This window comes from Astyanax mexicanus, chromosome 18, assembly GCF_023375975.1.
Source record: "Astyanax mexicanus isolate ESR-SI-001 chromosome 18, AstMex3_surface, whole genome shotgun sequence".
Taxonomy (NCBI): Eukaryota; Metazoa; Chordata; class Actinopteri; order Characiformes; family Acestrorhamphidae; genus Astyanax; species Astyanax mexicanus.
This window is the reverse complement of record NC_064425.1, coordinates 22,038,131-22,053,845: the sequence shown is the minus strand read 5'-3', so window position 1 is coordinate 22,053,845 and position 15,715 is coordinate 22,038,131. Positions and strand designations below refer to the sequence as shown.

Sequence of the window (15,715 nt, the reverse complement as noted above, 5' to 3'; positions counted from 1 at the left end):
CAGGAAGCGCTGTCCAGAAAAGCTCAATCCCAGTTTACTGACCCTCCTGATAGAAATAAAGAAGAAGAGGAGGAGGAGGAGGAAGAATGCACTGAAAGCTATTGTTGTTATTTAGAATCAAGATTTTTTGTTGATGGTATTAATGCTTTACAGAAAGATATGGATTGTTTTAACCTAACCGAGGAATTAGGAATTAAAAAAGAACTGAACAAAACATTTCAGAGAATTTCAGAATTAAGTTACAACATACAATACGATACAATATAGCAGAAACTATAGAAAAGTATTGCTATAATTGAATACGTACACTTGCTATGCATATAGATTATGCTAAAGCTACTTTATGTAGCAGTTTTTCACACCTACAATTTGCTTTGGTCTGAATAACTTAGCAATTTAGTAAACTTAATGTAAATAAATGCATTTACTAGTTGCTTAAAAGCATAGTTGCTTACAGAGTCATACATGTGAATTCAACTCAGCAATTCTACAGGAAACCCCGAAGCAAAAATGCTAATTGTCACATTATGCAATTTCCATTTTTTAGCTGATTTGTGAATTCAACAATAAAAAAGTTATACATGTTTAACTAAACCTGTGCTTTACATTGTCCTGACTGGACCAATAAAAAAGCGCTCCAGAATGACTGGTATTAAATCTTTTTACATTGACTTTCTCTGAAAATCCTTTCCTGTAAAGTTGGCTTTTTAAAGATATAAGTATTTTGTGGCAAAAAGGACATGCTTTTTACATTATCTACAAAATAATGTAAAATAAAAGACAGAGAGAAATAGAGAGAGCACGAGAGAGAGAGAGAGACTATATCATAAAACTGTAGTTGCAGTGTGTGATTCTCTAGGCAGTTAATTTGATGTTAGTCGGCCCTGTTGATGTTCCTCTCTCAGAACATGCTCCTCTTTGTTCTGTGAAACTCACACAGACCTTCCCTGTACGTCTCTGTGCTAAAGCTCCTCTGGGTGGGTTGGTGTCACCGTTTCCCTGCGCTGCATTTCACATTTTTCAAGCCACTCCGTTTTCCTGTTGTTGTGAAAAAGTGGGAAATGTGATCGGCCTCATAAAACACGCGCTGGCTGAATTTCAGCCCAATCTTTGCATCATGGTTTGTTTTCAGTAACGGGGCAGGATAATACTGAGGTAGATGTAAAACTAGCACGGGGGTGTGTTCTCTGCCCTGAAAGCGTGTAATTCTTGCTCCTGCTCTTTCGGTGGTCTGGTTTTGTGGGAAAACTGTGTCAACAGCAGAGTAAACTAGGAGTAAGAGCCATCTCAGAAGAGCACGGGTCAGAGAACATCCAGCAGCAACAGCAACAACGCTCCAGTAAATCCATTAGCTAAACACAGGCCTGGCCTTCACTTCTATAATTCATGGAACATGTGATATTCAAAGCTGGCTTTGTGGTGAGGCTGTAAATCTCTGACCTTACCACACTTTAATTAAATTACCATTCGTTAGGAAATTATTCAGTGATTTATGAGCACATTTCTCCACAAATCAGTTCATATTTGTGGTGCAATTCTGCATCAGAGGAACAGATTTTTAAAACATATGAATTTTTTATTATTCATTCTGATGTTTCAAAATTTATTCTCATGTTCTATTATAAGAGGCTCTGGCAGCTGATGGCAAGCTACATGAACAGGATTCGAACCGGCAATCTCCTAAACTTAGTGGCAGCCCCTGGAACATTTTAGCGCAGTGGCAGTGTGTGGACTATTATTAATAATTAATAATTATACACATTTCATGTAAAGTCATTTCAATTAGTACCTTTTTGGTGTCTAATTTCGATACCCAGCCCTAATTACCACCCATAGTGCTGTCCAACACAGGTGATAATGCCTTTTATGACAAACACACACACAACACTATCGATGAAGAAACGATGATCAATTATATAATATTATTCTATGATATTTGGCATGTCAGTGTACTGCAATTTAATTTATTTTACAAGGATACCAATGAACATGTGTGTCTTTACTAATAATGTGCATGTATAGGCATTCATACTGGGGCACTAAAATTTTTTTCTTTGCATATAGAAAGCTGTCCTGACTACAGAGTCAGCCATGCTATGATGCCCCTGAAGCAGAGAGGTTTAAGGGCCTTGCTTGAGAGCTTAACAGTGGCAGTTTAGTGGACCAGGGCATCAAACCCACCACTCTAACCATTGATCCTCTCTAGCCACCTTTACATGCTCCTATACATAATAAGTAAATATTTAATGTTGACTATGATAAAATAGTGGCTAATCTAACAAAAAACAGTTCTCTGGGCTCTACTTTCCTTAAAGTGTTCTGCATGCCTCTACCTCATATGGTAATTAAGATGTTTAATATGGTAGCGATAATGATGAAAAGTTCATTGTATACCAACTCTACCTCTTCCCAACTTTACAACTGATGCTCTCAATTTCCCCCCTTTTTAGGAGACTTCTGCAGTCAAGCCATCTGTAGCTGAACTGACTGGAAGGTTCAAAGGTCATGCACTGCCAATGCCAATGCCAGTTTTTGAGGAGGTAATGCTTCAGGTTTCCACTTCACACTAGTCCTTAAAGTCTTCTCTCAAACATGAAAGCAGACAGTGTTGCAGGCTGTGCAGTAAATAGTGATAGTAAAAGTGAAATCTGTGATCATGTATTACTTGTTTATTTTATCATCATTGCAAATCACTGTTCTTGCACAAACATGTCTCAGTATGAAACTGAATATAAAACTGACACATGAAACTAATGTTCATGAGCACGTTTTGCATGTATCCTGCTGCCTTGTAATCTAAGACTGATTGTTACTGTTTCAGAGAAAACCTTTTAGAAATAGTCCTCCATGCTCTCTGAAGATACAGAACCAGACAGATGGAGAGAGCGAGCATGAGGTGAGAAGTCAGATTCTTACTTGCTGTTTAAATATATTGTTTAACGCTCTCCATTTTTTGTTCCTTATATCATTTAACCCTTGTGTGGTGTTCATATTTTTTGTTACTCGTTTACTTTGTTACTTGTATTTAATTCAGCAAAATTAAGCAATTTTACATTAAAATGCTTTACACATGCTTGCTTCACCTAAATTGCAAGCAATATAAACAGCTCACATGGTTAATATTTGCCCTTTACCTTTCTTATGTTACATTTCTTTTAAAAAGTGCTGCTCTTTTTTTATTATTTTTATAATAAAATGTAAAAGAAAATGAATTAAACTCAAGATATGAGTAGAAAATTTGTTTAGTTTCAAATTTACAAATGAAGCAATGTTTATTAGCCCTTGGCCAAACATACTGTATGTAATATAAATGTGTGTGTGTGGGGGGGGGGGGGGGGGGGGGGGTGTACAGTGTGTGTTTACCAAAAATGTGTTTTGATATATGTTTTTCACAAAAAATGAGCCAATTTCAATGAGTTTGAGTTAGAAAAAATATTTTTTTGTATAATTTTATGAAAAATTAAAACGGGTCCCACAGACCCGAACACCACACAAGGGATAAATACATAAACTGTCTCTTACACTGTTAAAAATTCTTGATAAACAGACCAATATAAATTCTCCAAAATGACCTGAAATTAAGTCTTTACACATTGACTTCTACTGAAAGTTAAGGTTTTATATATATCCTATAAAGCTGCTTTTTTTGGAAATACCGTATTTTTCGGACTATAAGGCGCACTTAAAAACTTTTAATTTTCACAAAAATTGACAGTGCGTCTTATAATACGGTGCGCCTTTTGTATGGATTTTACCCGTCAGGTTGTAAGGAGCAGTAAACACACACTCCGTGCAGCGTTATAGAGAGTTTCAGTGCTATACAGAGTCCAGAGCCGTGCAGCTCCGAGGCTGGAGCAGCAATAGCATTAGCTAGCTTATTCACTGTTCAGAGATCAGTATTATCTAAATTATCTAAAGTAAACACACACTCCGTGCAGAGCCGTGCAGCTCCGTGGCTGGAGCAGCAATAGCATTAGCTAGATGCTAACCGCTAAGCTAGCTAGCTTTTTCACTGTTCAGAGATCAGTATTATCTAAATTTAGTACTTTTAATACTGCTGGAGCAGTATTATTAGAGTTAGATGCTAATCGCTAAGCGTTCACCGTTCAGAGGTGAGTTATCAGCCTGTAAGTCTGTGCTGCTTTGCCTGGCTAGCATTAGCTAGATGCTAAGCGCTAACTCTCTCAGAGGTGAGTTTTATCAGCCTGTAATCTGCTTGTTTACCGTGTTAAAACAAGCTACGGGGGACGAATCGCTAGCTAATATCTCACTGTCTTACCAGAACACGCAGGATTACTCAGTGTAACGCTGTCGTTTAAGTTTGGGTTAACTTTACTAGTTTAGGTGACTAGCTAGCGTGCTAGCGGATAGCTATGCTAACGCTGGTGCAGCAAGCCTTAGTGGACATCTGGAAATCTAAGCTTACTGTAAATAAACTGAAGCACGTTACTCACCCAAATAAACAGTTTTCAGGAGAGGAATCTGTGTAGATTAATATCCAGCACTCGTTTGACTTTGAAAGAGCTAGATTTGTATATTGAGACGCCCCCCCCTCCCCCCCCCCCGTGGGGGAAGGGAAACATGGCGCCACCCCTGTTCACTTTGATATAGGCACCCTTTCTAGTGTCACTTAACGCGCCTTATAATGCGATGCGCCCTATGTGTGGAAAAATACCAGAAAATAGGCGTTCTTTGATAGTGCGTCTTATAATACGGTGCGCCTTATAGTCCGAAAAATACGGTACATGTTCATTCAGATTCATTGGGACACAATGGTTTGTAAATATATAAATGTGCAACATCTTTCAGTTTTTTGGTGATTAGTCTTAATTGTTGCATGTTCTTCTCTCTTAAGAAACCAACTGTGCCTTCGAAACCCAAGCTGAAAAGTTCTCCTTTAATCGAGAAACTGCAGGTAATCAATCTTCTTATTTATTTTATTTGGTTAAATTACATTTTAACCTGTCATAAGAACTGTAGATGATTCATTGTAAACTAATATACAGCATGGGGTAAAATAATTAGCTAGTTTGTAAGAGAGAACAGATATGGGTTTCTGCGCTTTCCTCAGAGTGAGCTAGCTACCCATTAAAGCTACATCAGCAGCCGTTTAAAAAAGACGTGGTGGCTGACTTCACATGTGTCAGAGACGTCATGTGTTAGTCTTCACACTCCTGGTGTAGGAAGCATTAGTAGTTTTAGGGGTAGGACGGTTGAGTGGGTTCCAGATTGGGAGAAAATGCTTTTTTGTCAGATTATTAAACAAACTTTAATATCAGACAAAGATAACCTGAGACAAAGATAACCACATATTTTGGAAAGCTGAATTCAATTTCACTAGCCACAACCAGCCCTAATTACTGCCACATACACATCATGTCAGAAAAAGTACATTATACTGAAAGTGAAACATGGTGGTGGTAGTGTGATGGTCTAAAGCTGCTCTGCTGCTTCAGGACAATCCGCTCTCTACCAGAAAAAGTCCTGAAGGAGAATGTCTGGGCACAAGATTGTGACCTTAAGCTCATGGGTTCTTAGGTTCTGCAGCAGGACAATGGTCCCAAGCACACAAAAAACTCCTCCACTGAATGGGTTAAATAAACAAAATTGAGGTTTTGAAATGGCCTAGTTTGATTGAGATGCTGTGTCATGATCTTTAAAGTAAATCTCCAGCGTAAAATGGACTTGAAGGTTGATTTATTGTGACTTAAATTTAAGATGACGGTGCCCGGAGATTTACTTACACTATGGGATGTAAACAGTGTTTTTTTAATAAACTTCTTGTGCAGTTTAACAGTTCAAAATGCCTTATTTTAAATGTCAGGGCTCTCCGGATTCTACCAATGAAGTGTGGAGCTACTTTGGGCCTGAATATCGGTGAAAAAAAACGTTTTATCGGGGCAAAATATGCCTCGTATCACTTATTTTAAAGCATGTTTAAGCAAAGTGCACAAAATACTGGATCTCAGAAAGCTGTAGGTGGACTATTTAACAAAGGTAAGTACTTTTTATCACGTTTTAATACACCCAAAGTCCATTTTACACCGGGGTTATCCTATAACAGGCTGTTCATGCTCGAAAACCCTACTGAATTAAAACAATCCTACAGAGAAGAGCCACTTACTTACCGCAACCACTGTACATTGAAGATTAAAGCAAAAAAAAAAAAAAAGTAAGCAAGTGTGTCAGTACTTTTTTTCCACACAGTACATCACAACACACAAGGTTTAAAACAGTTTACAGTTTTCCCAACTTATTAATATCACACAGAGTGGCAGGTGTGATATTTTGTTATCCTCATAATGAAGCTGCTTAGTATTTAACATGGTACATGACTGAGAACAGTCATGCTGAAATGACACCCATGGAGAAAACCTGCCATTGTGCCATGATGTTCTGGTGTAGCCCATTTTCACGCCACTTCGTGAAGCAGTGCTGCCACCCAGTGTTCAGTAGCTGCAGCAAAGTTGCAGACGCAGTTTTAAGTCAGCAGCAGCAGCAGTGTTGGGTAGAGGGGGTGGGGAGGGCTCTATTGCTCTGGCTTGGGCCGGCCCGAGCTCTCCTGCTAATGAGATAAAGCCGGAGATATGCTCCCCGGGGTGCTGAGTCGTCCTAGTATCCACTTGTCTTAGCAGCCATGGGACAAAAGGGCTGCCGCTTCTCTCTCTTTCTGTTTTCTCCTGTACAGGTAGGACTCTGATATGAGTAATTGCTTAAATAATACTTTGTCTTGATCATTTTAGATCTGTTTAAAAGCTTCTGTTATCTTTAACCAGGATGTTCCTCATTCAAGTTGATTGGTATGATGAGCTTGGGAAAGCAGGCCTACAACTAAAAGTTCCTAAATGTTTTTTTGACATTGATGTAGGGGTGTAGAATAAATAAATGCTGATACTGGCTGGTAAACTATATAAACTATATTATATTGCTGCTGTCCAATGAAAAAATGCATCTCAATTTTTGTCCATTTAAGTTTTCTCCATCGTTTAAACCTTGCAGCTGCTCTTTACATTGTGTAAACATTTCTGAATGAATAGACCGAAGAAAATGCTGTAAAATCCTTGTTTTAAACTTTACATAAACTCCCATTCAAAGTTAAAATTCTAAGTTAGGAACACTTTTGCCTTCTCCCGTAAAATTACCATTTTGGAGATATGTTTTTCTTTGTCATACAAGATTTTTTTTTTTGAGGAACCATCTATTGAAGGGTTGTGTTTCTATTCTTTCTAATATATCTCCTCAAAAATCTTCTGGGACTCCTATATTTTTAGGAGTATATAATGAACGTTGTGGCTATGGATTGACCCTTTACAGGGTGCTGAATCCAGGTTAGGTTAGGTTGTCTCAGACAGCTCTAGTGGCACAGCTGCTTTTATAGGTCTCTAAATTGGGCTCACTGCAACGTGATGCAGGCAAGCATGAGACTCAATGAAATCACCTGGATAAGTGTTTATTTTCCAGTGCCTCAACATTTAATTATTCCACAGTCACCTTACAGAAGGACTTACATTATACTGTATATATCAATCAATATATTCAAAACTGTTTATACTAATAATAGTATAAATAGTATAAATACGGTAGGTTACCATCTTTGTGCATTTTATTTCCAAAATAAGAATGTGCATGGGTTGTTTGGGTGGATGGTTTAGTTCCCAGAGGGATGCCACTGAACAGAATATAAGCATATACAAATGATGCTAAAGATAGCTACTACTTAGATTAGTTAAATGCAAATTTACTACTATTTAAATAATAGTAAATATTTTAACAGGTTGAATTTTTGGTGTTTGCTATTTTGCTATATAGAATTTTCATCATACTATATTGTATATCTCCATTTATTTAAAGCGACGTTCTTCAGGTTTTATTTATTTGGGGATTAAGAGATTTAGAAAAAGTTTAATCACAGAAAGCAAAATGTGAAAGAGTATTTTTAATGCATCTTTAAAGTGGCAGTCCGTATTATTTTGTTTCTAAACTAAAAGTGGAGAGGGGACAAAATATTGTGCAAAATTGTACCAGTGTGCTGCTATCCCTGCTAAACCCAATTTATATTTATTCTAAAAACTGAGGTGTCGGGTCGCTTAAAAAAAGCCTCTAAAAGAGGATCCGGCTCAGTTTTACTGAATGCGAGCAGCTGGTGGAGCAATGGAGACTTCAGAAGGGGAAATTTAGAGTTCATTAGCTCATTCACCTATAGTAAAAACAAAGTGTATAAAGTTTGTAAAGTAAAATTTCTGACTGAGTGCTCCCTCTCTCTCTCTCTCTCTGACTGAACATAACCTGGAATCAGATTCATCCGCTCTCAAAGGAGACCAAATCACACCTGCCCAGTTTAAAATTATTCTTCTGCATGCTCGGTGCATCTACCCATTTTCACCAGAGAGGGCCCTAAATCCCAAAATTCACGGACATCAACTTTAAATAAACTGCTGTGTAAAATTCTGTGTTTTTAACTATATTATTTTGTTGAAATGCAATGCAATGCGATGTAGATAGCAATTACAGTACACCCAACAAACCTACCAGACCACTCACACTGTTGTTAGAATGAATATATCAGGCGTTGTAAGCATGGTCATGCCAGGAAAATGATACCATTTAATTAAATATTTTTTCCCTCTCCTCTACTGACTTCAGTTTAACAGAAAAATGTAGGCACTGCTGCTTTAACTTGTATTTTCTCCTCTGCTTCTGTTCCTACTAGGCCAACCTTGCCCTGACACCCACACCACTGCTAAACTCACCCAAATCCTCAGAGGGGAAGTCTACTCCTCTCTGCCTCATCAGCCCCTGTGGTCCCCCAAGCCACACGCTGCGGCCCCCACAGCCCCACAGTGAGGATGAGGTGCCTGTCAGCTTCGAGCAGCCAGCTGAGGGCACCCCCCTGCCCAGCATCAATAAGGTCCAATTTCAATTATGCTTTATGTTAAGCTATTTTTTAATTAAATGTATTAGCAAAAGTTGGAGTGCTTCCAAAATGACATTTAATTTTCTAAGCATAGGTCATATTTCTATGTATATTAATTCAGTGTTTATAAGAGAATTATTTTCTTTAGCTCTTTCATACACTGTTAAGTGCACTGTCACATTTTGGCTTGATTTGCATGTTTACTGTACTGAACTGTATTCAATGTGTATGGTGTACATGTACAGCTCTCGGAAAAAAAGAAGGGCATATTTTTACAGAAAATGAGAAATGGCTGAAATAACAAAAAGATGCAGAGCTTTCAGACCTCAAATAATGCAAAGAAAACAAGTATTTATACATTTTTAATTACAGTTTTCATGCATTTTGGCATGTTCTTCTCCACCAGTCTTACACACTGCTTTTGGATAACTTCTGCCACTCCTGATGCACAAATTCAAGCAGTTCAGCTTGGTTTAATGGTTTGTGATCATCCATCTTCCTCTTGATTATATTCCAGAGATTTTCAATTTGATAAAATCAAAGAAACTCATTTTAAGTGGTCTCTTATTTTTTCCAGAGCTGTTTATACACTGCATGTCCAAAGGTTTGTATTGCCAATAGAATAAGGATGAGGTGAAGTTCGGATCATCCAACATGACCTGACATCTAGTTGAGACGGTTACTGTAACAAAAGCATAATAATCCCTTTTCTAATACGAAGTGTCCCAATACTTTTGTCTGGTATATATTGTATATAACTACTAAGATGTATAGTAATGTACTATTATTATTACTTCACATGCGCTGCAGTTATTATGCAGATACTCGAGCACTTCTAAACTGAGGGTGAACTTAACAGTGTTAAGTGCTATCATAGGGATTTTAACCCATAAATAGCTCACGTGGCCTAAGAGACTTAGCATGACTCCCTCAATCCTATCTGAGCATGGAGGTCACATTAGAGAAAATGTCAAAACGCATAGAGACCCTCAGCACACTGTGTATTAAAGCAGAACTGATGTCATACGCTGGTTAGCGCACATTAGCTGCAGTGGTTGAGCTGTTTTCAGGGCCTAAGCCCCGCATAAGCCTAAAGTGGCTAGCAATGGAGGATGAAAACTGTAATCCCTTTAACCTACTTCTCCCTTACATCCTCATACCGGGGTCAATGAAGTCAGACTCAGGAATGAAAGTCAAGCTAAGGATTGTTTTTTTCTTACTGGAATTGTTTGGGACTATCCAATAAAAAACATATATGTCTAATATTGTTGATTTTTAGTTTACTACATAATTTGAACAAACAAACTGTCCCTTACACTGTGTCCAAATGTATTGATGAATGGACCAGTAGTTATGATACAAAATGACCTGAAATTGTTTGCAAAAAATCACCCCCTTTTTTGCAGTTTTTAGTTCATTTGTTTTCCTTGGCAGTTAACTGCAAAATTGTATACACTGGATTTTGTATCATTTCTGGTTATTGACTCGACCTGAAGAGCTTAAATGGCGAAAATAACAGGAAAAAATGAGGAGTTCTAAAATTTGTGACTTGTAGTGTATATCAAAATATTTAATTATAAGTCAAATTATTTAAATTAATCAAGATTATCAAATATATGCTTCAGCTGCATCACTGTAACAAAAAGTGTGGTTCATATTCCCCTTACAGAGTCGGGTCCGGTTGTCATTCAAGCGGAGGCCGCCCACTCGCCAGCACAGGCAGTCAGCATGCGAGGAGGCGGTTTCAGACGCTCAAGATGGTAGCACCTCTCCGTGTGCTTCACACAGTCCTGAAAAGAACGGGGAGGTGTTCAGTGCAGCTCAGGAGGAGACAGAGGAGGACTTGGAGGACTCTGCAAATCCCGTCACTGACCCAAACACAGAGCAACAGCAAGGACAAAGTGAAGATGAAAGCCAGGACATTGAGGGGAATAAAGTTACCCAGGAGGAGGCGGAAGGAGAGGTAGCTGAAGCAGAAAGCTCAGAAATACCTCAGGTTACTGACCCTATGGAGATCCTAGTAGAGGAAAAGCCAGATGAAGAACAAAGCCCAGAGGAGATGGAGGGAGTAGAAGAAGAGGTTAAACTGCTCCCCACAGAGGAGAACAGGGAGCAAAAGGTAATGGTGACACATTTACCATAATAAAGATAATTACATAATCCTTAAACATATACAGCACCATGCTATGTAAAATGTAAAGGAATGTCAGTAAAATTTCATTCACTGATATTTTATTTACAATAAAACATGGGACACATATCAGATTTCATGAAAAACATAATTAATTTAGAATAATACCAATGAGAAATAGCTTGAATAGGAGCAATCTGCTACTAACTAACATGACTGGGTATAACAAGAGCATTTTAGAGAGGTAGACTCTCTTTAAGAAGCAAAGATGGGTTGAGTTTCATCAATCTGCAAAAACTGTGTGTAAACATTATGGGGGAAAATTAATATTCAACCAGCTATAGAGAATTTCCCTGTAAGAGAAGTACAAATCCAACCATCAGTATTATTTATTTATTTATTTATTTATTTTTTAGGTTGCTCTATAGTACAGTAGTTTTTAGGTTTAGAGTGACGTTCCTATAATGATGCTTCTGCGATGTAGCACTTTGAGATTTGTTTTAAATGTAAAGTGCGTTACAAATAAAATTAATTATTATTATTATTATTATTATTATTATTGGATGCTGGTGATCTTGCTGAAGACAAAGATATGTAAATACATATCTAGCTTGTCTATTTAAGTACTGTACAGAAGAATTACCAATAGAATATGGAAAAAATAAATAAATAAACAAACTGCTCCTCACGCGGGATCGAATCCGGGTCGTCAGGGCCGCCGCCCAATACACTACCGCTCCCCCGGCTAGAGAATTGGGACACGACTGGGAGAACACGCCGTCATAAGGAGATAGGGAGCCCAAGAACGGGCGGAAAACTAAAGCGTCTGGAACTTAAGTCATGCCGAGGGCGACAGAGAGACAGAGGAGGAATGTACACAAAATCTGTCCAGAGAGGCATTTTATGTTTTTTTTTTCCCATCTTACAATGTCCTGTGATGACATTGTAAGATGGTTAAAGGCTTTTTTACACATCTTCTGGTCTGCTTTTGGGGCTGAACTTGTAAGGATGGCCTGGCCTGGTCATGATGGCTGTTTATTTATCTCCAATTTGAAAGGCCACATACCTTACCCACTTATTAGAACCCTGTCACTAGTAATGCCCTCAGCAATAAGAGGGTGATACTATAGTCAAACTATGAGGACAACGCAGTGACCCAGCTCCAATTCATCAGCTAACAGACACCTGTGCTGAACAACTTCACCTTCACCTTCTGAGTGATGTGGGGAGAGAGAGCCATCTGCCCACCCAGAGAGAGCATGGCCAATTGTGCGCTCCCTGACTCTGGACCAGAGCCAAATATGATTTAAAAAGCTCTCCACTTGTTAAGTTTTTTTTTTATGGACCGTGTTGAGCTGTATGATAATGTTGTGTTAGCAGTAGTTTGAAATGTTGTGATTGAAATGTTGATAAACATAGGCTAGATTTCCCAGCCCTTCCAGCACTGGTTGTGCCATCATGATGGAGTGACCTCAACATAACGTGTTGACTGTAAATGGCTAAGTGTGAAATTAAATTAGGAAAATCTTTAAAAAAAAATAGGGGCATTTAAAAAGAAAAAAAAAGAAAATTCTAACATTATGTTCTCTCAATTTTTCAGGAACAACTTGTCTGAAGACTGAAATCGAAATTTAATAGCTGGAAATATTGAACACACCAATAAACAACTGAACAACACACCAAAGGATACAAAGAAGACACTGAAATTAAATATTGAAATATGTTTTGTTGTTCTGTTGATGATGATGGACTTTATGGATTTATGCTCTGATTAAGCTGTTGTGTACAAGGTTAGATTATCAAAACCAACATCAATAACATTCCCTTTAAAACATAGATCCTGTCACCACCACCTCAGCTGTTTACATGCCTTGGATGAATGACGATGAATTTAGACAATGACCTAAAAATACTGAAATATTTTTACAATATGATCAGAAACTTAGATATGATAAGAAGATCTTTGAACTTTTCTATGCATCTGTGCTCCTTTGTTCTTTATTCACAATCACTGACATTAGTATAGGGCTACTAATGAACTTCTTGAACTGTTTTTAAACTTTGCTCTTTTTCTTTCTGATCTTGCAAAGCTTGCAAAGGAACATTTTTTTTATTAATATGCCAAGTGAATGCAGACAGGGCAGTTACCTAGACCAATAGACCTCAGTTGCTATGCAAAGTAAAAACCAGAGCTAATTTTATTGGGGCATCTACAGTAAGGTGGATCATTGTGTTCACATATTAATGATTAAGCTATATTGCTACTGAGCTACACGTGTTGATTTGCTGTACAAAACTGATTAAAAAGCTCAATTTTATATTTTAAAGAGGATTTCCCATGATGGTCTTTTCTTAAATGCAATTTATAGACATTATGAGTATGTAATATTTTCCATAATTTTTAATGTTCTTCATAGTATGTGATAAGAATCCCAATGAGAAGCATCATTAAGGATGTAATTCCCTGTACTTCCACACTGGGGTGCTGTTGCAGCATTGATTTTACTTATGCTTTTACTTATACAGTGACATGCCAAAAGTCATGGGATATCAGTATGTAAACTGATCACAAAGTGTTACCTCAGGAGATGGTTTGAAAAAACCCACACCTTTATGTGAATGTGTAAGTTGTGAGGTGTTATCTTGTGAGGTTGAGGATAAGGTTGCCAATGCTGTGTGGGTATTTAAGATTCCTCAATCCTCACTATCACATGTGTACTTTGTACAGTGAGTTAAAGTAATTCATTTATACACTTAATTCTTTAAATGGGCACTACTTTGCATGTATTCAGCTTGTGAGTTGATAAATTGATGCCCAGGTTGCTTTGATACACAACTTACTGCTTGTCTGTATTGCTGGTTCAGATGTTTCTTATCTTCATCTCTACAATTTCCCATATATTAATTAATAATAGGGTTGAGGTCTGGAGGAAGGTTGGCTGATTAATCGAGCTCAGTAATACCATAGGTCATAAGCACTATACAGACAGGATTAGTTTTTCAGGGGGACGTCTGTGAAACAAAAATCACACTTTTACTCAGTGATAAAACACTTGCATCCGGACTGCAATTAAAAAAACAGGAGCACCAGTGAATTTTTTTGCTTTCTCGGTCACATGCCATTGTGTTCAGTAGCTTCTCCATTTCCACTGGCTGTTGTGTTTATGCGGATCTCCGTGGAAACGCGCACCCAAAGTGTAATTATGGAGTGTGGCAATGGACAAATAGCTATTTTATTAAACGCTGGGTGACGAAACTCAGAGATGTGAGTCTGGATGGGAGTAAAATTACCAGAGGACCACAGAGTTCACAAAAACAGTAGGTAATTCTACCTGTAATTTTCTCAAAGGACGTCTGAGAAAAACACATACATGGTCGTTCTGGACAGGAATAAAATCACAGAGTACCCCAGGATCCCCTAAAAAACTAATCCCGTCCAGATAGGGCTTTAGTTTACAAACCATTTGGTAGTAGTTCTGGCACTATGGGAAAGTGTTGCTTCCTGCTCGAAGAGGAAATTGGCATCTCCATAAAGCTTGTCCACAGATTCAGACACCTTCCACCTTTTCATTATGTTGCTTGTATAGCTTTTTTTAAACCACATTTTCCTTTTCAGTCTATGTTACATTATTATGTTCATGCTTTTCTATTTTTGGCAAACAGCCAGCCTTTTTTTTTTAGCAATTCTGGACAACTGTCAAATTGCAGTTTTTCCCATGATTGTGGTTGCATGTGCTAAACTAGATAGAAATTTACATGTTTAATGGTAAAAAAGTGTGCACACAAAACCGTACCCCCACTATTTCACCACCTCCATCAGTGTGGACTCCCCTGTGTGCCTCAGCTAAAACCAAGATTAAATAGACCAGGCTGAGATTTTCTTTTTATTGTGCAGTTTTAATGACCCTGTTCACACTCCAGCAGCATCAGCTTTCTGGTTCTGGCTGAGAAAAACTTAATGTGTGTAGCCTAAATTATTAATTAAATGACACCTTGTTTCCCTGGCAGACTCAAGTAGGGGGGCCACTGACCCCCATGGTCAATAAAGTGTCCTTTACAGTGGCAAGAAAGAGACAAAGTGCCCTTTTGGCTTCCGTTCTTGTGGAGAAAAGAAGTGCTCTCTTATTTTAAGAAGAGTGCCCCTTCTTAAAATAAATTATTATAATGATGTGTCCTCTAGATCAAGACTTTTTGATAATGACTTCCCATATATGTGTGCCCTCCTGCCCTTACAATAGAAAAGGTGCCGTTATGTCATTTTTTTTTTTACCCTGCTCTTCAGCCTGCAGCCTGAATCAGTCACTGACATTTATACACACATAATTTAATTAGTTGCCAAGGAAAGAAGCCATAGGTACTGCACTTTCGGTTTTACAGCACAACAAAGAAAAAACTGAGATGACTGTAAAGGGGTTGAGTAAGCATCGCACTAACATCCCTCTAGTTCAGATCACAGCAGGCTTGTGGGAACTAGGCCACAATTTTTTTTGTCCCACCTGTATTCACACACACCCGCCATCCTGTGCTGCGATTGGCTGAAAGTTGAAACACAGAAACAGCGGTCAGTGTCTGAGACAATAAATGTTAGTAGTGAGACAATAAATGTTATGTATAATAATAATAATAATAATAATAATAATAATAATAATAATAATAATAATAATATTTTT

The 15,715-nt window shown here is 37.9% G+C and overlaps 1 protein-coding gene across 2 annotated transcripts in view; it reads left to right on the top strand.

Annotated features, from left to right (window-relative positions):
- The window catches only part of zgc:153184 (uncharacterized protein LOC751652 homolog), a 31,510-nt gene extending 18,138 nt beyond the window's left edge, over positions 1–13,372 (top strand). The window contains exons 2-7 of one of the 2 annotated variants that reach the window (XM_007236725.4): positions 2,451–2,540; positions 2,822–2,896; positions 4,856–4,915; positions 8,711–8,908; positions 10,584–11,033; positions 12,646–13,372. In XM_007236725.4, the coding sequence (XP_007236787.3) occupies positions 2,451–2,540; positions 2,822–2,896; positions 4,856–4,915; positions 8,711–8,908; positions 10,584–11,033; positions 12,646–12,660 (888 nt within the window). In that variant the 3' untranslated portion in view covers positions 12,661–13,372. The remainder of the gene's footprint in view (positions 1–2,450; positions 2,541–2,821; positions 2,897–4,855; positions 4,916–8,710; positions 8,909–10,583; positions 11,034–12,645) is intronic. The other variant, XM_049467334.1, reaches the window with a different exon arrangement.
- Positions 13,373–15,715: the final 2,343 nt, after the last annotated feature.